At 37.0% G+C, this 26,131-nt stretch overlaps 6 protein-coding genes across 10 annotated transcripts; 2 read left to right on the plus strand and 4 right to left on the minus strand.

Annotated features, from left to right (window-relative positions):
• Positions 1-378: 378 nt before the first annotated feature.
• Positions 379-3,188, minus strand: LOC106293875 (GDP-mannose transporter GONST2). Its single transcript, XM_013729512.1, has 9 exons — positions 2,895-3,188; positions 2,625-2,788; positions 2,348-2,540; positions 2,114-2,253; positions 1,899-2,028; positions 1,725-1,823; positions 1,485-1,639; positions 972-1,088; positions 379-876 (listed from the first exon to the last, which is right to left on the minus strand). The coding sequence occupies exons 2-9, from the start codon at positions 2,774-2,776 to the stop codon at positions 771-773; spliced, it is 1,092 nt and encodes a 363-aa protein (XP_013584966.1). The 5' UTR covers positions 2,777-2,788; positions 2,895-3,188; the 3' UTR covers positions 379-770.
• A 4,070-nt stretch (positions 3,189-7,258) lies between these two features.
• On the minus strand, positions 7,259-8,995 carry LOC106294835 (josephin-like protein). 2 transcript variants are annotated; one of them, XM_013730507.1, is made up of 3 exons: positions 8,803-8,995; positions 8,224-8,260; positions 7,571-7,803 (listed from the first exon to the last, which is right to left on the minus strand). In XM_013730507.1, the coding sequence occupies exons 1-3, from the start codon at positions 8,991-8,993 to the stop codon at positions 7,678-7,680; spliced, it is 354 nt and encodes a 117-aa protein (XP_013585961.1). In that variant the 5' UTR covers positions 8,994-8,995; the 3' UTR covers positions 7,571-7,677. The 2 variants fall into 2 exon arrangements, with proteins under 2 accessions (XP_013585960.1, XP_013585961.1); XM_013730506.1 differs by lacking the exons at positions 8,224-8,260; positions 8,803-8,995 and adding an exon at positions 8,083-8,217 and having other exon boundaries at positions 7,259-7,803.
• A 67-nt stretch (positions 8,996-9,062) lies between these two features.
• LOC106294833 (formin-like protein 3) lies at positions 9,063-12,943 on the minus strand. The gene is made up of 2 exons (XM_013730504.1): positions 11,670-12,943; positions 9,063-9,170 (listed from the first exon to the last, which is right to left on the minus strand). The coding sequence occupies exon 1, from the start codon at positions 12,850-12,852 to the stop codon at positions 11,896-11,898; it is 957 nt and encodes a 318-aa protein (XP_013585958.1). The 5' UTR covers positions 12,853-12,943; the 3' UTR covers positions 9,063-9,170; positions 11,670-11,895.
• A 171-nt stretch (positions 12,944-13,114) lies between these two features.
• Positions 13,115-14,320, plus strand: LOC106294834 (50S ribosomal protein L4, chloroplastic). The gene is made up of 2 exons (XM_013730505.1): positions 13,115-14,005; positions 14,136-14,320. Exons 1-2 carry the CDS (start codon positions 13,174-13,176, stop codon positions 14,168-14,170), a joined length of 867 nt encoding a protein of 288 aa, XP_013585959.1. The 5' UTR covers positions 13,115-13,173; the 3' UTR covers positions 14,171-14,320.
• Positions 14,321-15,422: 1,102 nt separating this feature from the next.
• Positions 15,423-17,467, plus strand: LOC106293612 (sugar transport protein 2). The gene is made up of 4 exons (XM_013729287.1): positions 15,423-15,639; positions 15,732-16,051; positions 16,254-16,880; positions 16,964-17,467. The coding sequence occupies exons 1-4, from the start codon at positions 15,507-15,509 to the stop codon at positions 17,381-17,383; spliced, it is 1,500 nt and encodes a 499-aa protein (XP_013584741.1). The 5' UTR covers positions 15,423-15,506; the 3' UTR covers positions 17,384-17,467.
• Positions 17,468-21,647: 4,180 nt separating this feature from the next.
• Positions 21,648-23,873, minus strand: LOC106296086 (serine/arginine-rich splicing factor SR45a). 4 transcript variants are annotated; one of them, XM_013732139.1, is made up of 8 exons: positions 23,764-23,872; positions 23,590-23,690; positions 23,387-23,495; positions 23,108-23,257; positions 22,681-22,744; positions 22,343-22,598; positions 22,142-22,276; positions 21,675-22,065 (listed from the first exon to the last, which is right to left on the minus strand). In XM_013732139.1, the coding sequence occupies exons 2-8, from the start codon at positions 23,688-23,690 to the stop codon at positions 21,888-21,890; spliced, it is 993 nt and encodes a 330-aa protein (XP_013587593.1). In that variant the 5' UTR covers positions 23,764-23,872; the 3' UTR covers positions 21,675-21,887. The 4 variants fall into 4 exon arrangements, 2 of the variants coding, with proteins under 2 accessions (XP_013587592.1, XP_013587593.1); XM_013732138.1 differs by having other exon boundaries at positions 21,648-22,065; positions 22,142-22,598; XR_001261146.1 differs by lacking the exons at positions 21,675-22,065; positions 22,142-22,276 and adding an exon at positions 22,900-22,973 and having other exon boundaries at positions 22,424-22,598; positions 23,764-23,873.
• Between the last annotated feature and the right edge of the window lie 2,258 nt (positions 23,874-26,131).

A 26,131-nucleotide genomic window follows, 5' to 3' on the forward strand; every position in this document is an offset into this window, starting at 1 on the left:
AAAAGAGGGACACGTCTCTCTTCCTTTTTTTTAACACTCATTATCAGCTATCCTCTTTATTTTAGGACTTTGTGTGTATAGTCTCCATAATGAGCGTCGGGATACACGCAGATCAATTTATCCTCACGTGAATTCGTTATCTTTACCTTCTTCTAAGTTCTAATCACATAATAATAATCCTTTTCTGGTAGATATGTCAATTGATGTAAGGTTTGGAACTATATAATTTTGTTATTAGTATTTTAACACTTTGGAGCGCTGCAGTCACATCAACGATAATTTTTTCATAAGCTCATTTGATCAGAAAGCTCGTATGTATTTAGAGTTTAAGACTATTTTAACAACTATTCTAGGGGAAGGTGTAAAGATAATCATCCATGTACAATTTATTATGTTGATACGTTAAAGAAAAGTCAAAACAGTAGTGTTTTATTACGTTTAGAAATTTTTGAATGTGTGATTCTTTTGAGAATATAGAATTACTATCTGTACTAATAGTAAACCCTAAGTTCTACCGTTGTATATTGAAGAAAAATTGTATTCAAAGTTGAAACTATTAGCTGCAGATCAAGAAACCTCTCTAGGTTTTTCTTTGTTTATTTGTTCTCTTCAGTTCTCTTCAGTCTCTGAAGAGTTCAACTCCGGCTTGGAAATACGGTTTAGGACATCTTGGCTCTGGCAAAGACAACTCCAGCAAATAAACCTGAAAAAAAAAAGAATAAGTATATAACATGAACAGATCATAGGTAGTGCTCTGTTTCTGAACCGTGTTACTTACCAAAAAGTATGCTGAAGAAATTTGGGAGACTGAGAGGGACATTGAAGAGTAAAAGACCCGATAATGATATGGGAACCTTGTTTAATGAACCCACCAGACTGTCCACATGATATTAAGAACACCACACCGTTACAACCCAGTTACAAATGAAATGAATTATTATGAAACAATGTTTATTTCTGTGTTGGAATACCTGTATGTTGTGGGTCCGGTTTGATGCAAGAACCACATAGATGTGAAGCTGATGGCCAGACCAAGGAAGCCGCTTGCTGTTGCGACCACCCAAAACATTGCATCTTTTGTCACATCACTGCCATAGAGTAAAACACAATAAACATTTTAGCTGAGACTGTATAGTTCCCGTGAGATCTTATATTCGTGTATTTTCGCATTTGATGTTTCACATCTCGTTATACATGCAACTAATATGTAGTAACTATGCAAATTCTTCCCTAAAAAAACTATGCAAATTGTACTATGAAAATATGAAAAAAACAATAGAAGCTGTAAATGTATAGCATAGTCAAGGACTTGTTTAGACTAAGTGATTGTCAATGTTAGATCCAGATATTTTTAAGTGAGCTAAAGAATAAGCCAAGCATATTACTAATTAGACAGAACAACTAGGTATCATATGTGTAAAGACGGGAAAGAAAATGACAAAGATGTTAAATTTGTGGACAATCTCAATTTTGATAGTACTTACGTGCTTATTACGTATCTCCATTCCCCAAGCAAGATGACCAAGGTGATGCCAAAAGGTAGTGACAAGAGATTATTAAGCAGCACCATTGACACCTCATTAAGGGACCCTGATTTTGTGGACTGTTTTGCTTTGTCCATGACTCTACGCAGAGTAAGCTGTGACAAAAGAGTCGGTAGATCATCATTATGAGAGAATGAGAGACTCTTGTTTACTTACTTGTTACACAGGGGTGAAACTTACTGAATAACTAGCGGTTAGAACGCAATTGGCAGTCTGCCACGTGTACCCTACCGCATTGAACGTGAGATCCGTGATGCCTCCACTGATTGCAGAGATGATCTGTATATTACAAACTCTTAAGTTGGTATCACTTTTGATATCACACATAAGAAATTGCTAAAGAAAGAAACTAACCATCATGAACATTGCAGCCCAAACTTTGTTGTTCTGCCTTTTGCGGAACATGTATAGTTCTCCTATCGCTGTAATAATATTCGTTGCGTTCTTCAGAATAGTCACCATAGCAACGTTTATATATTTCAAACTGGAAAAAATAAGTGTAATGTTTGCATTAGTCTTAAGCACTAGAGGTTCCTTTAAATGGAAAGTGTTGATTATTAGTCTCTTACCTGTACATCCCAGAGATCAGCATACCAACAAAGATAACATTGACTGGCAACCAAACTCTGATCAACTTCCAGTTAAATTTTTCAACTGAAACCACTCCAGAGAATTTTAATAGAGCTACCACCAAACAGCTGATTAAGTTCTGTAATTTAAAAATAAATAAGGAAATCACCAAACTATATATATAGCATGTCAAATCATATCATAAAGCTCATGGATCAGTATTCTCTTCTTACTTGATACAACATCAAAGAGATTCCAGCGTTGAAATTATAGGTGGAGAGAACAACTTTGTTCATTAGTATCATACTGCATGAAGAGATGCAGTAAGCTGCTCCAGAAACAAGGGGTCCTGAATGTTTCAGAGAGCCATGGTCACGTCTGTTATCTCCACCAACCGGAAGATATCTCCGTCTCCATCTGAGAAACCTTCACCGAGACAGACAATCAAGAAAGCTCTATTCAAGTTCTCCATAAAAAAGCGAGTGCGTAAGGATGTTATATTACTACTACCTTTCGCTAAAGCCTCCTCCTCTCTTCTCGTGGCTGTTGATATGATCAAGAAGCTGAGAGACAACGCTTTGACTACCATTATCACTGAAAATATTCATCTCTGATTCATCAGGTTCACGGGACACACCCGCTTCAAGTTCAGCAGCAGTCATAACTTCAAGTTCCTGCAGCCAAAGTTCCTCAAATTTTCATATCCGGAGCTGAACTCGTTAAGAGACGAATATCAATTAAAAAGTATAGAGAGAGAGAGGGCATAGAAGAAGTTGATACCTGTAGAAAGAGTTGCAGAAAATTTCTTCTCTACGAATGATAAAAGAGTAAGGAACAGGAGTTACACTTTATCAGCTCGACAAACGCTCGCGTATAGATTCGATTTCAAGTGTACGATCGCCAGTGGGAATAAGATCTTCACGGCTTTTTGTGAAGAGAAAAACCGGCGGCGAAGGAGGTGACGTGACTTCTTTTGTAGGAAACACGCAAAGCGGTGAAGAGGAACGTGGGAGGAGGATCTGAGCGAGAATACCGAGGCAGAGGTATAAGTAACCGTCCATGTTCAATCTCCAGCTTCTCATTATTGCTCTCTTTTTATTTTTAATGTTCTTGAAATCTCGTGAAAGATATTATATTTCTATAGAAATATCAGCGAGGAACGGTATGGTATTTGACTAATAACTAAGGCTTGACTCTTGATGCTACGCCGGCATCCATGGCTACTTTCCTGGCGGGAAGATCGCCGGTTACTATATGACGAATCGTTCCTTTTTTTTTAAATACTTAAGCTTGGGCTTTATGATTTGGGCTTTGAATCAGTGGGCACACTTATTATTACGTGCACTATCTCAACCAATTTATATCGAACCTCTTGTTAGTTTGAACTAGCCGCGCCCGCAGGTGAATTGATTTTATTTCACACATTTTTATTGGGTGTAAACTTTTATTTTTTATTTTATCTTTTTTATTGCACACTTGCACGACACATATTTCTTATCTAGCTAATAATTTATTTGGTCTATACTAAAAGTGATTTTTCGCAACGGAACGCACATGATTAATATAGTTTATATCTTTAATAAATAAAATATATAATAATAATAAAAAGTTAAATCACGGTTAGACTCAGGAAAGTGTGTAATCGTCCTTGTTCAGAAACTCGCTAGGCGCTACGCGTGCGGTGCACCCGGGCCTAGCGATTTTTTAGAAAATCGGAAAAAACTCGAGGAGTACGCGGGGAGGAATTTTTTGTATTTTATATGTATAATATTTCATCTATACATATAATACAACTTTGTATGTATATACATGTTTATGTAAAAAATATCATTGGTATTAAGATTCATAGATTTATAAATATATACCTAAATAGATACAAAATATAATTGTATTTGTCATTAACACAAAAAATATAACTTTTGTATACATTCTAACGAATTATTTATTGTACATGTTCTTGAATCTACTAGTCATTCAACTCAAGTAAATCATAGTTGCGTTGAAAATACTGGATGTTATACTTTTATTGAACAAAGGGTCATATATGAAGGTGATATAGATTGCGTTGAGTCTTTGTCAAAATCTTATTGTTTTTCACAATTAGAGTTTCTTAGAATTTTAGAGATTTTGTTGTCGGGAGAAAAGAAGAGAGTTGGTAAAGATGTGGTTAATGATTTTTTGGGCTTGAGCTGGACAAATAGTTCCAAAATTTTGGGCCAAATTTAATTATGCCGAGGAAGTAACGAGTTATGCGTAGCGTTTTTTTTTCATATTAATCGGACGCTTTTTCATTTATACGTGTTCCACGTCACTTACGCGGCCGAGCGTAGAATGTCACCGAACTGCCTCCCTCGCCACGGTCCCATCCCGAATCACGTTTAATCGCCCGCGTAATCGGTTAGGCGTCCGATTTTTCGAACAAGAAATCGTCAATATAATCGGATTCTTTTGGGCTTTATGATTTGGGTTTTATGTTTTAGGCTTTAAATCAGGGGTCACACTTATTATTACTTTCACTATCTGAACCAATTTATATCGAACCTATTGTTAGTTTGAACAAGCCGCACCCGGAGGTGAATTGATTTTAGGGTTTATTTGTGTATTAGCCATATATCTGACAGATAAATAAATTAGATGAGTAACATTGATTTCGATATAATTCAATATCAGACATTTGTATCCTATTTTATCCGGTTCTGCCCCCGTCGGTTAAAAGGTTTCCAGTTATAAGAGAAAGTAGGTGATGTTTTTCTATTGGTGGAGTCATCTACGTATATATTTACTAACCACATACATATGCACCGAGTATTCGATTCCATATCAACGGAATAGTATAAAAATATAACCCTACCTACAACCTTTAAATACTAAACATATTTCAACTCTAGTTATCCCTAATCTCACAACAACCTCTAAATATTACACTTTAAACTCTAATCAGTAAACCCTAAACTCAAGTCTAAACTCTAAACCCAAATATAAACCTTAAACTCAAATATAAACTCTAAATCCAAATAGAATTGAACAAAATAAATAACATAGTACATATTGGTGAAATTATGAAATATATGTGATTGCATATAAGAAGTTAATGCTGACCCCAATCATATCCCTTCATCTTCTAAATACTAAACCATAATCTCTAATCACTAATCTCTAACCCAAATATGAACCCTAAACCCAAATATCAAAATCTAAAAAGTACATAATGTTATGTAATATTAAACTATACAATATAGATCACAATACAATTTTTACAGATACATGTAAAGATAATTAGAATTTAAAAAAATTACAAACTATATTTCTAAATAAAATAGAACACTTTTTATTAACCAACAAATGGAAGGAACATGATAAAATTGTATAGTAATAGAATAGAACACATAACAAAATATACATATCTATTTTATATGCATAGAATAAAATACAATAATAAAAATGGTTTATCTTCTTCCACATACAACATAGATTTCCTGTAAATTCAGTTACTTACATGTTTTGGTGTCTTTGCTACTGTCGCTTTTGGAATCTGAGAAACATCTCCTTTCCGTCACCGATAAAGCCTCCTAACCGGTTTTTTCCTCCACAAAACTTTCCGGGAACGTAGTTCGTAACGTCTTCGTCGCTCAAATCTGTCTTGGAGAAATCTATTCACTTTTTCAAATATCAGCAACGAAAAACTTATTTTGTGAGTGTGTGAGAGCAACAAAAAGCCACGTTTTATCTTTCACAATCAATAATCATTAATTAATTTGTTTTCATCGAAGGTTGATGAGTTGGTAAAAAGGAGAGCTAATACAGTATTATTATAGAAATGTAATAGTGTATATAGGGAATGTTAGGAAAATTGGTTACTTTTTGAATTAAACTTTTTTCATGTTATACAATCCAATTTCCCTTGATTTTACTGCACAGTTTTTCTTTTTGGTGTAAATTTATATTTTTTCTATTGCACACTTGCCTGACATATATTTCTTCTCTAGATAATAATTTATTTGATTTTCTATATTAATATCTGATAAGTGATTTTTCGCAACAAAACATCCGCGTTAAAAGTTAGAGTGATTAATATCGTTTATATCCTTAATAAATAAAATATATAAATTAGCCAAAAATAAAACGAATTAAAATTTTATTTGATTAGATAAGTGACTAAAATTAACGAAAAATCTAAAATATATATTTTAAAATAAAAAGATAAATTCCTATATATATTGTGTTGTTATCCATAATATATTTTTTTATAAAAAAATTAAAAAAAAAAACAGACAACACATAACTAAATATTAATCAAGTAAAATTCATAATTCTAAATTTTATATGATTGAAAAAAAATATTGAGTGATTTATAAGAATTATATGTTAATAGTGAATATAATGTAATTTTTTTCTTTCAAAAAGTTATAATACATTAATTTTTTAATGAAAAATAAATAATAATTTATTATTGTATTCTTTTAATTAATAATACATGTATTAGTAAATAATTATAAAATATTTATCTCCGTATGCGCGGAAAAAACTCGTAGTTTTGATTGATATAAGATTTACATAAAAGGAATTCTAGTGGATCAACAAACAACATTAACAATTGGATTTATAGTATAGGTCTAAGACGATTAGTGGGTACTTCAACTTTTAGTAGACGACGCATATTTTATAACGAATTGAACACGACCTACAATTTGCAATCATGTTCTATTCAAAAGATATGATAGAATTAGGTAAAAAATCGATATAAAGAGATGAGTCAGTTTAGGCTATAAACATGTTAACACACGCGCACTCATATGATATCTGTATACTTCTTCAGGCGGTGTCCCGTTCATTGACGGTGCTAATAGCAAAGCTACACCAATAGGTGGCCATAATATAAGCACACCTGCTTTATTATTTTAACTATTTGGATATTGCTATTTTTAATCTACTCTTAGTAGATAACTCATTTTTACTACACAATGAAGTTGATAAAAAGTAGTTACATACACACCTTTTAAATATAGTTATTGCAGATTCTGAATGTTTATGTTATCAAAAAGTGGTTTATGAATCTAATCAGCGATTGAATCAAATGAAAATGATAATACTATGACTTAATCATGAACAAAACGTATTTTAGAACCAAAAGAGTAAAAATCAAGAAGACAATGAGAGCTGGATTCACATATTTACTAGACTACTATCGTAGTAACACATCAGTGAAAGTCGCATAAAGACTTATTATATAGACAGTGCATGTAATTCTCACAACATAAGCAAATACACAATGAACACCAATATAAAGGGAGTAATGAAACTTAACAAGTAGAGTTTGATCTGTTGAAGGAGGATGATGAGTTGATGAACTCTATGCAGTCTTCTATGGCCTCTGATCTATGACTTTCATTGCTTAAAGGCATGATCGACGGCTGAGACCTCCCTGAGGAAAAAGAAGAAGAACCCTTTGACGGTGAAGATTTCCTCTTCTTCCTCATCACCACCAGGCGCAAACCTTTTGCAAATTTACAGCCAAGTTGCTTGATCATTCTTGCTGCTGTGACCTCTGTCTTCCTCGGTAACCTTAATCTGCAGCTCGTTGTGCACCCGGGGATCTTACCACCATGAGGTCCCTTGATTGCGCTTTGATTAACTGAGGCATCTCTCGGAACTGGTCTAGTGCTTGTGCTGATTCGTTTTGTTCCAGTAGCTGACATCACAAGAGAGAGGGAGTGAGAGAGGTTTATGGGAAACAATATGAGGATACTAAGAGATATTTAAGGGACTGGAGCTCAGGACAACTCAGGAAAAAGAAGGGAAAAGACATTGATTAGATGTATTCATAACATCAAGACATAAACACATAAATAAGTAAAAAGAAAGTGTAGCTTTTCGATCCTATATACACAAAGAGAGCTACGCGCAAGAGCAAAAAGATAAGACTCGGTTCTTTTCATTCTTTCTTTACGGTCCACAGAGGGAATAAAACCTTTGTTTACGCGATGAAAAAGGCTCTTTCTAATGAAGCAACCATTTAGCATCATTCTTCTTTGATGATCACTCATGTGTACGCAAAACAATCTGGAAAAGGTATATTTTTGACTCCAGGAGAGGCCAATTTTAAACTTACTTTTATGGATGGGCAGATTCCATTCACGAGTCTGCGGCTACAAAAAAGAAGGAAAAAAACAAGTTAATGGTGGGCACACGAATATGAAAAAAGCATAGAGGAACCAGACAGAAATAGAAGATCACACTTTGGAGGATGGAGAGTGATTTTACACGTGAGAACATTCCATTAGGATCAGAACAAATATTCCTGCCGTATAAAGTCAGTGATTAGAGATGCTAATGGCCTGAGACTGACTGACATATACGACAGGTTTCAAAAATGCCAAAAGGGAAAAGAATGCAATAGCACAACTATTCTGTTCGCATCGTCAAAACAAGACAAGAAAAGATTTAGCACCAACTTGTATGCATAAAAATTTGACCCAAAACGATGAGGGAAGACATCTTTTCAGTACTGTGATGAGTATAATTCAATTAATCAGACACATTAATCCACCAATATCCCTCGATGCACTATTATTTGATACAGAGATCACTGGATTCAATATTACAATTCACAAGAGTGATACCTTCAGAGATTTAGCTACTTCATTTGGTTGATAATGTACAAAAAGACTAAGAAAGTAAGTAAACTCACACATTGGTATAGCCAAACAGGAACTGGATCCACATGATAAGTCTATAACCAACCTGCAAAAAGATTCTGTAGAACTGCAGGACATAGGAGGAGACCTTCACCAACCTGCAAAAAAATTCTGTAGAACTGCAGGACATAGAATGGTTCATGTCTGAGACAAGGCACACTACCATAATCTGAGCATGGTTCATAGTTCAAGCTGTAAATTAGCAGAGAAGGGATTCACATTATAAACATTAACCCTTAAGAGCCCAATAGCCTGGTTCAAAAAGTTGAGCAAATCATTGCAAAAAGTTGAAACAAGAGACGAAACTAGAGTTGTTTTAGAAACATTTACAAAGGTACATAAGGGGTGACACCTTATGTACCTCTCTTGTTCTTCAGATACATACATAAACAACGAGAAAAGAAGCAAATGATATCAATTTCGCAAACAATACATACATATAGGGGCATATCATATCTTCAGAGGAAATTCACCAAACACCAACACGAAGGTAAAATCTGATGATAGCAGAGCCTTAAAAACGTTCACACACTTTAATGAAATTCCACAACTTCTTCATCACACATTTGATGAAACTCCACAGCTTTCTAACATTCACGGCGATACTCTCGGCCGTAGCTGTAGCTCGGCCTAGCTCCAAAGTCACTCTCAGACCTCTCTGCAGCACCTCTCTCTTCCTCCAAGCTCAACTCACCCATCGTCTTCTACAAAAAAAGTCTTCATTGATAGCACATGATTATAGCACGTTTTACTGAACTGCTATCGTAGATGGGTTTAAAATTTGCTTATTATATAATAGGGTTAATTAAACGCTATGGTAGAGTTTCACAAAGCGAGAACCTAAAATTAGCTTTACCACGGCACACTTAGCAAAAAAAAGACTGATCTGATTATTTTCCCTCTCTCCACTCGCGAAAGACCTTTCTCTTTTTCTCAGTTTCCCCTCTTTCCCTACTAACTCTAAAAAAATTAGACCACAATCTCCATCACTAAAACCCTAATCTGCTAATCTAGAACCGTAATAAAGCTCCCCACATCCATTATTGTCGACTGCGAAGGTATCGAAGATTGTGATTGCGACATCTCTGTCGATTGTTATCTCAAATGGAAGAGATGTTTGTTGCTTTGATTTCGTCTTTGTTTTCTTTCCTGTTTGATTTGCATTCCTGCTCTACGTTCTTTGCTTAGATTCCCTTTATTCTATTCTTAATAACATTAAACTTGATTCATGATTTTATCGATTTCGATTTACAGTCAAGCGATGAATTGTTCAATTTAGGTTTGATTGATTATATTATTTGTTACTTTGAATGGTTCTCTATGTTACTAAAGGTTTCAATTTAGGTTTTAGAACATAGAATGGTGGACAAAGACTGGGTTCATCTGAGCAGGTAATGAATTTTATCATATATGTTATGTTTCAGTATGTGTTTAGTCACTGAGCTTGTGAATTTTTGTTCTGGTTTCATGTCACCGAAGAGTCGATCATGCTTATGAGAGAGGAGCTACTAAGTTTGTACGGGAAGTGGCTGCAGCTTCGGAAGGAATTGATATGGTTGTCTGTCCTTGCATTGACTGTCGTAACATAGATCATCATTGCGGAAGTGTGGTAGTTGCTCATCTTGTTACTAGGGGAACGAAGGAGGCTTATAAGAAGCGCACTGATTGGTATCTGCATGGAGAGTTGAGCTCAGTGGTTGAAGATGAAAGAAGGGCAAGTCAATGGAATGATGAGATCATTGGTTTATACAGAGCCGCTGAGTGTTCCGATGAAGCTTTAGCTGGTACGGGGGATGTCTTTGAGATAGCAGAGGGAGAGGACAAGAAAGAAGATGAATTTTTGGCGAAGCTAGCTGAAGCTGAAACACCTTTGTATCATACATGTGCGAACCACAGCAAGTTATCTGCAATAGTGTCATTATTTAGATTAAAGACTTTCCAAAATGCAAGGCATCGAGATGGAAGACTAATATCCATACGGGTGAGAAGAAGAAAGGAGTCCCACAGAAAGTATTACGCTACTTTCCAATAATCCCAAGGTTGAAGAGAATGTTCCGGTCTGAGGAAATGGCTAAGGATCTAAGGTGGCACTTCAGCAACAAAAGCACTGATGGGAAACTTCGACACCCTGTTGATTCAGTCACATGGGATCAGATGAATGCGAAATACCCTGACTTTGCCGCTGAAGAAAGGAACATGAGGCTTGGACTTTCAACAAACGAATTTAATCCATTCAACATGAAGAATTCTATGTACAGTTAGGCCGGTATTGTTAGTCAACTACAACTTGCCACCTGATTTATGCATGAAGAAGGAGAAAATAATGCTTTCACTGTTGATTCCTGGTCCACAACAGCACGGTAACAGTATAAATGTCTACTTAGAGCCTCTCATTGAAGATCTAAACCATATGTGGAGCAGTGGAGAGTTAGTGTATGACGCTTATACTCGATCAACTTTCACACTGAAGGCAATGCTGCTTTGGACTATCAGTGATTTCTCGGCTTATGGGAATCTTGCAGGCTGCAAAGTGAAGGGAAAAATAGGGTGTCCTTTATGTGGGAAAAACACAGACAGTATGTGGTTTAAGTACAGCAGAAAACATGTGTATATGTGCCACAGAAAAGGTCTGTCACCAGCTCATAGTTTCCGGAGAAAGAAGAAGTGGTTTGATGGAAAAGCTGAGCAAAAGAGAAGTGGACGAATTTTAACCGGCCTTAAAATTTCACAAAATTTCACAAAACCTCAGAAATTTCAAGAAGTTGAAAGAAAAAGTTGAGCAAATCATTGCAAAAAGTTGAAAGAAAAGACGAAACTAGAGTTGTTTTAGAAACATTTACAAAGGTACATAAGGGGTGACCTCTCTTGTTCTTCAGATACATACATAAACAACGAGAAAAGAAGCAAATGATATCAATTTCGCAAACAATACATACATATAGGGGCATATCATATCTTCCGAGGAAATTCACCAAACACCAACACGAAGGTAAAATCTGATGATAGCAGAGCCTTAAAAACGTTCACACACTTTAATGAAATTCCACAACTTCTTCATCACACATTTGATGAAACTCCACAGCTTTCTAACATTCACGGCGATACTCTCGGCCGTAGCTGTAGCTCGGCGGCCTAGCTCCAAACTCGCTCTCAGACCTCTCTGCAGCACCTCTCTCTTCCTCCAAGCTCAACCCACCCATCGTCTTCTGCAACTGCCTGTGATCAAACGGAGAGTAATCGACTGGAGCCGATGGGCCGCTTGGCACTCCGTAGCTGGACAACCGCGAGCCCACCTGCGGCTTATACTCGTTCATTTGAAAGGCCTCGACGGGAGCTGAAGGCCCATTGGGCTGTGGAAACCGAGGAGGAGCTAAAGGAAGATCGACTGGAGCAGATGGCTGGCCGTAATTGGAGGCCCGATCGTACATCGAACGCGGCGGAGGAGGCGGGTAATAGAATCCGGAATAGTAGTGATCGGTGAACGGATAAGGAGACGGAGACGGAGAGGGTGAGGGTGAGAATTCTCTGTAGGGGGAGGTGATCGGAGCTGGAGGAGGGCTTGGGGAGTAATAATGGTTTCCTTGAGGGGCAGAATAGTAATCTCTCGGTTGCGATTGAGGACGCTGCGGCGGAGGTATCGGTCGCTCCTTGATCGCGAGCTTCAATCGTATCTTCCCTTGAGTCCTCCCCGAGGGACGGAGAAGCTCGAGCGAGCTGATCGATTCGGGAACCATCGCCCCCTCCGAGTCAACCAACCGAACCAGAGGAAACCTAACCGATCCGACGAGCGTTTTCGCCGCATCGGAATGGAGAATCTCGACGTTGAGGACCGATTCGTGGACGGATCGGGTGAGAGGGAGAGTGACCCGCTCGTTCCACACCGGTTTGGCGGAATCGTCGGAGCGAGTGGAGACGCGGTGATCAGAGTCGAGGTAGAGAACGACGTAGGGTTTCAGGTCTCCGTTGCGCCAGTTGACGTTCTTCAGGTGCTTGGCGGAGACGACGGTTACGACTAGGTCAAGCGGCTCAGACGAGGCGGCCATGATACGCTGCGTTTTGGAGGCGTGATACGGTGGGATTTTCGCGGTGGTGTTAGCTAACGTGCGCTCGTTATCTTAGATATTTTTTTTTTAGCACAGTTTAAAACTTTAAAAGCCTTTTTAAAACCTGCTGGCTAGTAAAGAGGCTTTGACTCAGACAGCTGTCATTATTTTATTATGCGAAGAGAGGATATTGGTATCCTTGTATCCAAACAGATCCCCAAATTCTACCAAGCACAAGATAAAGTGGATAACCCCTTTTCAGACAGTGTTCTTCTTCTTTGTTGTGAGATTAATCCTATTTGGTGATAAGGTAAGGCAACAATGGCTTCCTCTGCAACAGCGCCAAACTCTCTATCCTTCTTCTCGTCTTCTCTCTTTCTCTCCTCCTCTCACCAAATCCCTAGAAACTACATCTCCGTCGCGAAACCCAGCTCCGGCAGAGTGTCAAAGCCTCTCTCCGTCGCAGCCCAGCTTGCAACCTTACCTATCTTCTCATTCGAGGGAGAGAGGGTCGGAGAGACGTACCTAGACCTCAAAACCGCGCCGGAGGACACCGCGCGCGCCGTCGTCCACCGCGCAATCGTGAACGACCTGCAGAACAAGCGGCGAGGCACGGCGTCGACGCTGACCCGCGGCGAGGTTCGCGGCGGTGGGATAAAGCCTTACGCGCAGAAGAAAACCGGCAACGCTCGGCGAGGGTCCCAGAGGACGCCGCTGCGTCCCGGCGGAGGGGTGGTGTTCGGTCCGAAGCCGAGGGACTGGACCATCAAGATCAACAGGAAGGAGAAGAGGCTGGCGATATCGACGGCGATCTCGAGCGCGGCGTCGTCGGAAGGCGGGGCGATAGTGGTGGAGGAGTTCGGGGACAGGTTCGAGAAGCCGAAGACGAAGGACTTCTTGGCTGCGATGAAGAGGTGGGGGCTGGATCCGAAGGAGAAAGCGATGTTCTTGATGATTGATGTGGAGGAGAACGTCGCGAAGTCGGGGAGGAACATCGGGACGCTGAGGATGCTGACGCCTAGGACGTTGAATCTGTTTGATATTTTGAACTCTGATAAGCTTGTGCTGACTCCTGCGGCGGTGGAGTTTCTGAATGCTAGGTACGGTGTTGAATCGTTCGAGACAGACGAGGAAGATGAGGATGACACTGAAGGTTAGTGTTTTGAACCAACTTGTTCTTGAAAGTATCTTTTATTGTTTAGTTCCTTTGCTTGAAATATGATTTGTAGATTATGTGTTAATAATATATTGACACGTTTCCACGTGTTATTGTGTTTATGAAGGGGCAGAGGAAGCTGCGGATGAGCAAGGAGCTTAGATCGAACTGGTGTATGTGTGTAGCTTATGAGTTTTTTTCATCTTATGTTTTCCTTTTTGTGGCAACAAGAGAAAATGTTTATTTAATTCAGATTCTTGAAAGAGATCGTTCCCATCTTCTTTCTCATACATGAGTTTTTGTGTTCAAGTCTCAGTGAAGTTTGGGATTTAAAAGGAGTTAAATTAGACACCATGAACAGAACCTATAGGAGGGAATCATCTCTTATTGTTCTCCAGCCAAAACCTAAGGCTTACACAAAAGGTTGCTAAATGCAACACACCAAAACGTAGCATTTAGTCCCACTAAACTTTGGGTTATTTTCATCATTCGCCTTAACAAGACTGTCATGTGTATATATATACCGGTAAGGTTTCATATTATCATAGAGTAGTGAAGGTTGCAAAATCTTCCTACCTTATCGCAGTGCTGGTGTTCATCTTTGTTTTGATCTGATAGCAACTGTTAAATATGGGATGTCAAATGTTATATTGTACCGGGTCAATAATGATTGGGCTTAAGAAACGAGCCCAAACTGTAAAAGGAGGGAAATATTCAAAATCTAGTCCAGCCTAAAAGAGTTTCCTCTTAACTAATGTTCTTTTGAATTCTTAATAATGGTGGCAAGGATGAACAGTGAACACACAAACATTGTAGCCTCTCAGCAGATGTAGATGCAGCATCCAATTTATACAGATGCTAGCTATTAAGATTTTGTAAAAAAAAAAAGTTGTATGTTGAACTATGACAGTGTATATAAGTCGATTGAGGTTTCTTTTGTGTTCTTTGCTTTCCATCAATTTTAAAATACGTTTAAGGTAAGTATCACTTTACTACTCCGTATTTTCCTGGCAAAAGGATCATTAAGTTTTTAATTAATTAATTTTTCAATTAGTTTTAATCTCTTTTTTTTTTGTAACTGTTTTATCTTTTTCTTAGTAACTCTACTCTATCACAAACATATATTTCTTTTGTTTTCATAGATTTATCTGTGTATTTAAACATATGGATAATTTGATGTAAAAAAGCAATGTGGATAAATGATGTAATTAACTGAGTAAACTTATATCCAGTCCTTATCGTTCGCTATTATCTTCTCCTTGATAATCAAAATATTCAAAGAAAATCTCTTAAATACTGATTTGTCCCTAATGTTTATCTAAAACAATCTAAGTCGACCAAAAAAACCGGTGAAAAAATATTCTGTGAAAATCATAGTTTATCCAAAACCCTCTCAACTCATCTATAAAAGAAACACAACTCTCCATCGACTTAAAGTACTAAAACCTGTAGGGTATACACATAACAATTAGATACAAAGAGCTAGATAGATATAACAATGGCGGTGGGTGTGATGGATATCGAAGGAGGTGGTGCTTCCTTACCTGGAAAGACGACTTTTCAAGTCGTCATGTGCAGTATCATTGCTGCTGTTGGTGGTCTCATGTTTGGTTATGACATCGGAATCTCAGGTTTGTTTTAAGGTTTAATTCCTTCTTGTCTCTTTTTTTGTGATTTATGTTTTGATTAACTAATGGGTACGTGTGTTAAAAAAAAACTACAGGGGGTGTGACGAGTATGGACACTTTTTTACTAGATTTTTTCCCTCACGTGTACGAGAAGAAACACAGAGTGCACGAAAACAACTACTGCAAATTCGATGACCAGCTTTTGCAGTTATTCACTTCTTCTCTCTATTTAGCTGGTATCTTCGCTAGTTTTGCCGCTTCCTTCTTATGCAGAAGGTTCGGAAGAAAACCTGTAATCATGTCCGCCTCCATCTTCTTCCTCCTCGGTGCTATTCTCAACTACTTTGCCAGAGATCTCGGCATGTTGATCGGTGGTCGTATTCTCCTTGGCTTCGGTATCGGTTTTGGTAATCAGGTCAAGATCCTCAAAACTTTCTTTCTAGATTTTCATCGAGTTATATTAATTAATTTACTTTAAATTCCGGACGTAGGATATTTTATTCCTAATAATTAGCATTCTAAATTTTTCGAACTTATATACATAGATATAAGTTTCTAAATTTTAACTTTTATTTTATTTTATTAGCCTCTAACGTTTGAAACCAATACATGCGCAGACCGTTCCATTGTTCATCTCGGAGATTGCACCACCTAGAATCAGGGGAGGACTAAACATCGCGTTTCAGCTTCTCATCACCATTGGAATCCTAGCAGCGAGTTTCGTGAACTACTTAACCTCCACGATGAAAAACGGCTGGAGATACTCTCTCGGTGGTGCGGCTGTTCCCGCCTTGATCCTCTTGATAGGATCCTTCTTCATCCACGAGACTCCAGCTAGCCTCATCGAGCGCGGCAAAGACGAGGAAGGGAAGAAAGTCCTGAGGAAGATCAGAGGCATCGACAACATCGAACTCGAGTTCAACGAGATCAAACGCGCCACGGAGATTTCAAACAAAGTGAAAACCCCTTTTAAAGAACTCTTCACAAAAAGCGAGAACAGACCGCCGCTTGTGTGCGGAACGCTGCTTCAGTTCTTCCAACAGTTTACTGGAATCAATGTGGTTATGTTCTACGCTCCGGTCTTGTTTCAGACCATGGGGAGTGGTAACAACGCTTCTCTGGTCTCTACCGTTGTAACCAACGGTGTGAACGCACTCGCCACCGTTTTCGCCGTCATCATGGTTGATAGGCTGGGTAGAAAGTTCTTTTTGGTTGAAGGAGCAACTCAAATGATGGCTACACAGGTAAAAATTACTTGCGTCACAAGTTAGGTTTTTCTGTTTACTTGAATAACAAGTTAACTCTTTTTTGTTTGCTTGCTTCGCAGATAACTATTGGAGCCTTGCTCTTAAAATACTTACACCTAGTGGGCCCTATTACAAGTCACGCCGTGCCACTTATAGTACTGATCCTCATCTGTATCTATGTGTCTGGTTTCGCGTGGTCGTGGGGACCATTGGGATGGCTTATTCCGTCTGAGATCTATCAACTTGAGGTGAGAACAAGTGGTTACTTCTGTGCAGTGGCGATGAACATGGTGTGCACTTTCGTTATCGGACAGTTCTTCTTGTCGGCGCTATGCCGATTCAGATCGGGCTTGTTCTTCTTCTTTGCGGTCATGAATGTTATCATGGGACTGTTTGCAATCTTCTTTCTCCCAGAGACGAGAGGTGTTCCTATTGAGGACATGGCCGAGCAGCGTTGGAAGAAGCATTGGCACTGGAAGAAATATTTCAAGCAGAACTGATTTTTTTTTTTCTGTCTTGTTGCTCGTAGAATTCTTAGATTTGGAATTTAGGCGGGTTGTTCGCATCCTGTTCGAGAGAGTTTATTATTAGTTATAAAGACATTTTTTTTTCTTGCAATTTATTTAACTTGTGAAGTTTCTAATTTTAGACACCATTTCTTTTCTTTTTAAAATTTATCATTATCTACGCAAATTAAGTTTTTGGAATTGAATTGGTCTATTTAATTTTAAGCACTTACTTTTTTTTTTCAAAATTTTGTTTTTAATCATTATCCACGTAACTGAAGTTTTCGGGAATTGAATTGGTCTATGTACGTATCAACTTGCAATTTTTTTTTTAATATACAGTATTGGATTTCACTTAGTCAAACGACGATATTTTCCAGTTTCCGAAACCAGCATATCTAATAAACTTTATCCGTAAAAAAGAAATAAAATAACAATAAAATACTATTTCTTCCGACAATTTTTAATATTTTTACACATATTAAAAAAACATAATAAATGTATGTTTTATGTAATTTTCAATTTTCAATAACTTTTAACCAATATTAATTCAACAATGTCAATTAATTTTCTTGAAATTTACAAATTTTTCATAGAAAACGCAAAAATATATTTTTTGTGTTTTTTTCTTCTAAAAAGTCTATCCTAATGGAAAGAAGGAAGTATAAAATCTTATATTATAAAAGAGTGTTTTACTCTCTCCTTAGAGCGCCACGTAGGCAGACACGTCAGAAAATCAGGCTATGAGAGAGGGACACGTGTCCACTAAGGCTACACGCTGCGTTTCATTTATTCTTTCGTTTGGTTAAATTGGACTTTACGGTTTACAGTTGGGCTTTGATACCTTATTTGGGCTAATAACAAAACAAAAGTTTAGCCCCATTAAGAAACAATCACTTTCTTCACGTTCTGAAACAATAGAATTCCAGGGTTTGTCGTGTTCATTATCCTCTGCTCTGATAAACTTAGGCATGGGATTTCGGGTATTCGGATCGGTTCCGGGTAAGACCTGTTCAAGACCCGTTCGGGTCCGGATATTCGGTTATTTACAAATTGTATCCAATGAGTACTTGGAACAGTTCGGTTCGGTTTCGGATTGGTTTCCGGTCGGTTCCGGATCGGTTCCGGGTATTAAATTATTAAACCGAAACTAATATTTTTATTTATTTTATATTTTCTATTTTTAATTTTTTTTTAAAAAAGTTTAATCCAAATCGAGTATATATGTATAGCTTGAAAGTAATTACAATGAAATAGAAGTGGTGCAGTGGTAAAAGTTGATGTACTTTCAACTTTCCCACCCGGGTTCGAAACCCATGAGGCGCAAATCCATGTTTTTTAAACATTATTTCGGTTTAAACGGGTACCCGATCGGATCCGGATAAAAATCCGAACCGATCCGGTACCCGTGGATATTCATAAACATTACCCATCGGTTAAATATGCCTTATCTGAAACCGATCCGAACCGGTCCATTTCGGGTCGGATCCGGTTCGGTATTCGGTTCCGGTTAAAAAGTCCCAGGCCTAGATAAACTGATGAAGAGTTTCTGGAAAGTTGTGTAAGACGAATCTTGGTGCCAATCTCTGGGCCGAGCTCTGTTCGTGTCGGTTTGTCTGCAATTCATCTCCTCTGAAACGTTACAGGATGCATTAACCATTCGCCTTTAACACAGCCTCTTAGAGGCGGTGGATCTCCACCTATAAAAGGGTCAGTTTTCATCCCATGAACATTAGTCTCAAACTTCCTAAAGAAGCTGTGAAAGCTTTATGAGAGCTAAACGGACAGGTATCAAATCTCTTCTTTATTGTTTTATGTCTAGCAAGCGTTGTTCGTAAGTTCAGTATCATCTAAATCCTTTCACACAGTAACCCGTCTTTTAGACAAAATAGCTTTCTCATGCTAAGTGGGGAATGTATATGATGAATATTTGTGAATTCCCTAGTGTAGCAGTGAACCATCAACTCTCTGAGCTGGTTATGTTGCATAATCTTGATGAATTTTGTTATTTTGATCACAGTTTGTAGACGGGCGGCTTTTGATTCTTAGCACAACAAGAGTTGTAAACCATAATCGACCCTTCTTGCATATCAAAGACCCCAACACAATCCGCAGTCAATCTGCAGCCCCTGGTCTTGGTTTAGGATTCATCGATGATGGTAAGATTTGTTAACCTTGAGAGCGAGAAGATTGCATAGTGTATAATACTTACCATTGTGTTGCTAATCAACTCTTCAGGTATAGTGGTTATTGGTCAAGAATAGGTGTGCTCTCCTGATCCTTCGAATTGAGTTTCAGTGTGGAAGAACGAGAATCAACCATGGTCTCTCATAAGGTTCCATTGTCGCGCAATAGCTCATAATTCTTCTGTATTTTCCATTTGTAGAAAGTAGCTTAAAAAGTCTAAAAGATACTTGGCTTGATGATAGTAGAGTAACATGTGAGAAAATCACTATCAAAAATTGTCAACCTTTTTGTTTTTTGATCGTGAGTACAAGAATATAGAATGTGTATTAGAATATGTTATTTTTGCTTAGATTCTTTCATATTCTGACATGTGTGTATGGGTCTTCAAGACCGTAACCTTTATCTTTATAAAATGAGAGAAAATTACAAAATAGAATTCAAATATATATTCATATAGCACATGGAAGCGCATGGAAAACTGTTTAGACCAAACACGTCTAGGTAATGAAAGCTCGATCGGAATAAGTGACAAGCGGATCTTGCAAAACAGATTATTGAACGAGTGTACCCATGAAGTTGAAGAAGACGTAAAAGGGAGAGCGGATCCTAACCACACCCTGCTAAGAAGATGGAGAAGTTTCTGGTTTACTAGAGCCTAGAACATGTAAATTGTACAATTACTAAATGATGTCGTATCCAGTTTCGTATTCGCATCATTAATTGTAAAAAAATTTAACAAACCCTTTAGTTTAAAATAATTTTATTATCGTTTTTTTTAAGAAAGGAACACGTTGTTCAACGCTCAACTTATGGGTGGTGTTTGATTTTAATACAAAGTTAAAAGAACTATGCCATCATAAACAAGGAACAAACATAAAGGCTATAAGAATAACAAACAATGGTGATTTGTAAGAAGATATAGCATTTAGTAAATAACTCAACATCCGTGCAGTTTCAATCACAATCAAAAGAAAGAAAAAACAATTTTAATCATGACAAAAGGAAAATAAATAAATAAATGTAGATTCGTTTTTAATATAACTTTGTATTTCATTTTTAATGAAAAAACCTTTTAACCAAATCACTAATTTAATAATTTTGTGAACTAAAAAAATGAATTAAAACTAAATCAATTCAGATTATTTCATCATTAACATGGAAAACACATGCAAGCATTTGCCACTACTATTACAAGCAAATCAAGAAGTGCATAAGTTTTATAGGAACCAAGATAATAACCATGAAAGTCATCCAAATCATCCAAATCATTGCAGACATTAGCATACTCATTTTCGATAACATATTTGTTGCATCATCTTTAATTATGTCTTCCAATTAAACAATTAATGCAATCATTTATCGTAACGCCTATTTTAAAAATATTTTTTTAACTTAACAAATACAATCCACGGACAATTAGAAAGACAACAAAACGACACCCACCATACTCAAGTACAAGCATGAAAGAACCACCTTTGAACACACAGCATCGGTCTTTTTTCAACTCTTCCTCAAATATCATTGTTGTCAACACTCTGGAGGTTATTACGTTATTAGAACTTTAAGTGTCACACATTATTAATACACTCCACCCAGTCTTGAGCATACCAGCACAATCGAGATTCTGGACACCCAAAACTATTAGTATTTACTACTTTAATCGAGACAACAAGTTTTAAGAAATTTTTAAATACATAATTAGAATTAAAATTTAAATAAAATTGTCCGGACCGACCCTAGTAGATGTATAAATCACTTGTTTTATTAATTTTGACATTATCTTTTGTTTGGGCCTAATGTAATAAAAAATTGTTTGACTAAAATCCATGTAGTTGTCCATGTTGGACTTTTCATGAAATTTAAATTGACAACAAAAAATAAATCAAATTTTACCACAACATTGATCTTTCTCAATAAATGCCCAAAATGTTTTGGACGCTTACCTCAACGTTTTTGATAATCCATAATCAAACATGAACACTTAAACGTGAAGCATAACAATCCAATGCAATAATGATCGTCGAATATAAAAAGTGGAACAAGGTAAGCTAGGAAAGCTGTCTGCGAGTTGTAACTAAGAAAATGATACTCATGCGACTTGAGAAGACAAGAAACTAATTTTACAAGAAGATTGTGATCTGATTAATACAAGACCAACACCAATTCACCAAACCATCATAAGTTCGTAACATACGGACACTATTCTGTCATCAATTCCCAAGTAAATAGAGAATCACCTTAACTATTTATTACAACACACGCAACGTGATTATGTCAACATTAAAGTAAAAGCAGAACTGGAAGAACTCTATTACGGGCTGACCGATCGAGAGGTGCTTGATCTTGCGCTCCTCGAATGGTTCATGGAAGATCGGCTGTCCCGCCTGTGAGACTTGCTCCTCCTGCTCACTTTCCTTCCCTTCTTAGGTGATAAGCTCCGTGATCTGCTTCTCCTCACAGGGCTTACGCTTCTCGACACCGACCTGTACCTGCATTCATTTCTGTTTTGAGTTACCACAAGTCTCAGTTCCCGCTACAACCTTTTTATATATTGACCTGCCATACCTTTTATGGTAACGACTTTCAGGTGAGTAACTCCCTCTGTAATAAGGCGAGTAGGACCGGTCTCTTCCCCTGTAGTAAGGTGAGTATGATCTGTCACGTGTTCTGTAGTCAGGCGAGTATGACCTGGACCTGGACCTGTACCGCCTCCTGTAGTAAGGTGAGTATGATCTGTCCCGTGCTCTGTAGTCAGGCGAGTATGACCTGTACCTGTACCGCCGTCTGTAGTAAGGTGACTCTGATCTGTCACGTCTCCTGTAGTAACGATCATCAGGTGATGGAGATCTCGAAGAAGAGTAAGATCTGCCACGCCTATAGTAGGGTGAGTTGGATAATGATTTTCTGCTCCTCCGATGGCTAGGGGTATAAGATCTGCTACGATCAGATGAGTAGCTTCGACTGCGACTACGAGAATAGCTAATAGACCTTCGTGGAGAGTAGCTAGGAGACCTATGTCGTCCTGTAAAAGAAACAAGCAAAACAATGAAGGGCCGAGATCAGTAAGGGAAGTTAATTAATCCAATGCTACTGATATGTCATACCTCGAGCGGCTCTCAGACCCAAGTACTTTCCTGGAGTCGGGGTACGTCCTCTACGACGTCTTGCCTGAACATAACACAGAGACATCATAAATTCCATCAATCAAAATAAGAAAGTATTTGTAAAGAAAAAAAAAAAAGGAAAACACAACAGAAACAGCATTTCTAACATCGAAGCTACATTTCTAACATTAAGTTGTTCAAGAAAGAGAGGAAATCAACCCCAACAGTGTGTGTTTGAACTGTTGCAACGTTTGCTATTTGGTGAAGCGCTGCTGCTGCTACAAACAGCAGACCTGCTGCCATAGAAATTTTAAAGTGGAAACAAGCAAACACTTATATTTTAACCAGAAAATAAAAAATATCACATTGCCCATTACATGCATATATATCATCTTTGGGGGTAAAGATCATATTCATTTTATTTTACCTTCTCAACTGTAATGACGCGGCCCATGAGAACAGAGTGATCAAGATGTCTGATGCAGCGGTTAGCATCCCCAACAGTTTCCATGGAGATAAAACCAAAACCACGAGGCTCTCTAGTCCGTGGATCTAGGACAAGGTGAACATCAGTTACCTAGCAAAAAATAAAAGCTCACGAAGGTTAAAACATGAACAAACAAATCCCTATCGTGAAAAAGATCTTCAAACTTGACGCAATAGTGAGCCACAACAGACAAATATTTATTTTCGAAAATCAAAATACCTTTCCTTCTTCGGAGAAATGATCCTCAAGATCTCTTTCTGTCACCCGGTGAGACAATCCGGTCACGTATAAACTGTTACCAGGGTTCTCTGCATCGCTTGAGGCACTCCTAATACAATATAAAGAGGTTGAGACATGATTGAATTCAAAAGCAGCAAAACAGAAAAAAACATATTCACTAAAAAAAAAAAGGTTCAAGCTACCTGGAGCGGCTTCTAGAGAGAGACCTTGACACAGACCTTCCACGACGCTTGTCATAAGGGGATAGTGATGGAGAGTATCTTGACCTCCTTGAGTAAGACATCTACAAAAGGAAAAGATAATCCAAAATAAAAAAATTGTATCGTAGATAAAAACGTCGAAGACAGAATACTCACATTGAAAGTAACGCAGCAAAGCTCAACAGAAGAAGGATGAATGTTCGAGAACTCTCTGCACTTAGACGGGATGAATATGAATGAACTTCACGCTTCCGTATTTTAAAAGGAGGAATCAGAAGAAGCTTCGGGAGAGTCGGACGCGATGGAGTTTGTTAAACTCCATTACATATTTCGTTCTGGCGCCCGGCCCATCTTTATAAGGCTTTTTAATTCTCACAGCGGCCCAAATAAGGAAATATTGCAAAAACAAACCCCAAACTTTCACCAATAATGCGAAGTTAACCCTTTGTTTATAGAGAATTTAGGGTGTGAATGCACACAATAATCCAAAATAAAGAAAATACCCTATCACTATCTTTTACACTGTAGTTCTTTCAATATCCCACTAATGTCCCTGCCCAAATTATATCTCTTTTCTCTCTCTCGTGTCTCTTCTTCGAAATCCATTGTCTGAACAATAATTTCATCTCCCTTTTTTTATCTTTATTGTATAATTTCATCTCTCTTTCTTTATCTTTCTTCTATTTTCTTAAAATTCTTAAATACATTTTTTGATTTCTACAATCTTCCTCTTCATTTGTTTTCGATTTCCACCGATGTAAATCCAATATCATCTAAGTGTAATTCTTTCAACAATGTCTGGATCCAGCGAGTACTATTCTCTTGATTAATTCGACTACCGTAGAATCTCCATCGTTTTTTCTCGAAGTCAACCATGATATGAAGGTTTTAAGCAAATCCATGGTACATAAAGGAGAGATCTATTTGATTCACATCTTGGTAAATGCACAGGGCCGTAATGATGGACCTTATCATTAAGAAAGAGTGGGTTCTTCCCAAGATTGATAACAATGACCTTAATCTCACATTTCAATTACAAGTATTTGTAATCACTATACAACATCTAGATTTCTATTAACTGATAAATATTTGATTAGATGCTACATATTAAGTCTTGTAAGCATATACATGTTTAGTTAGTTGTTAAAACTTTACGTAAAATTTATTTGTTACAAATTAGTTGATGTTATTATGATAAATGGTTTGTAAATTTTTATACAATATGTTGTCATTAGCTAATACATGTTTGATTAGATGTTACAAAACATGTTATTTTTTAAAAAATAGTCGATAAAATGCTAAAAAATAGTTATTGATAGCTGATACGTGATTTGGTTGATGCTACAAAAAATTGACCTTGCTAACTTCTATCATTATTGTTAACAAATTTTGCTTAAAAATAGATGCGTTATATGATGCATGGTTTGTAAATTTCTACAAAATATTTTCATTAGCTGATATATGTTTATTTAGCTGTTATAAAACATGTTATCACTTTTTAAAATGGTTGGTATGATGTTAAAAGTATATATTGTTAGCTGATACATGGTTTGTTAAATGTTACAAAATAAGTTATCGGCTAACTAAATCAATATATATTTAACTTATATATTATTTACGGCTAACAATTATTGTATCATATATAAATATGATAAGATTGATTTTCATTATATGATAAGTATATGTTTATATTAAACAAGTTATCTACTAACAATTCCTATAATATTTTATGTTAAAGCTTAGGATTAAACGGTTTCTGTTAACATACAATAATAAACAGTCAAGTTTGCTACTTGGTTTTTCTCTCTTTTGTAAATTATATATTCACTAAAATTCTGTAACGAATCGCAATTCCTATTCATCGATGGAAAATTCATAATTTGGAAACACTTTCTTGATGCCATGGTGACGAGTACGAGTTGAAGAGGAGGAGATTAGTGTAAAATTTATGTTGGAAACGGAGTAGACGACGATTAAGGAGTTGATTAGAAAATCGGCTCTGGATTTGGGGAGAAAATTTTACTTTAAATAAGGTTGAATAGTAATCTGTATATTGAAAAGAAAATTATTAGAAAGAGAAAGAAGAAATATATGACAGACATAGAAAATCACGATAGAAGGAGAGAAAGATGATGAATGTTGGGGCAGGGGCAAAGTTGTCAATTTATGTTCATTGTGTTACAGAGATTATTGTTTTAGATGTCATTAAGGTAGTTACCTAATATTGATATAAATTATGTATATTCATCAAATTGTCTCTTGTTTATATAAGGGTTTTCTGCAAAAAAACCCTCAATGTAGTTTTGTTTTGCAAATTAATCCGCGAACTCAAAAACTTACGGGTCAACCCTCCAAGTGCCAGTCAAACCGCAATATAACCCTCGGCCGTATATATGTGTATTTGACTGTGTATAATTTTAACATTTTTCAATACTAAGTCGTTTTGGTGCTAATTTTTTAATGAAAAAAAATTGTTGAACTCGGGGTTTGAAACTTGAACCTTAAACACCATGTGCATGCTATA

Source organism: Brassica oleracea, chromosome C5, assembly GCF_000695525.1.
Source record: "Brassica oleracea var. oleracea cultivar TO1000 chromosome C5, BOL, whole genome shotgun sequence".
Taxonomy (NCBI): domain Eukaryota; kingdom Viridiplantae; phylum Streptophyta; class Magnoliopsida; order Brassicales; family Brassicaceae; genus Brassica; species Brassica oleracea.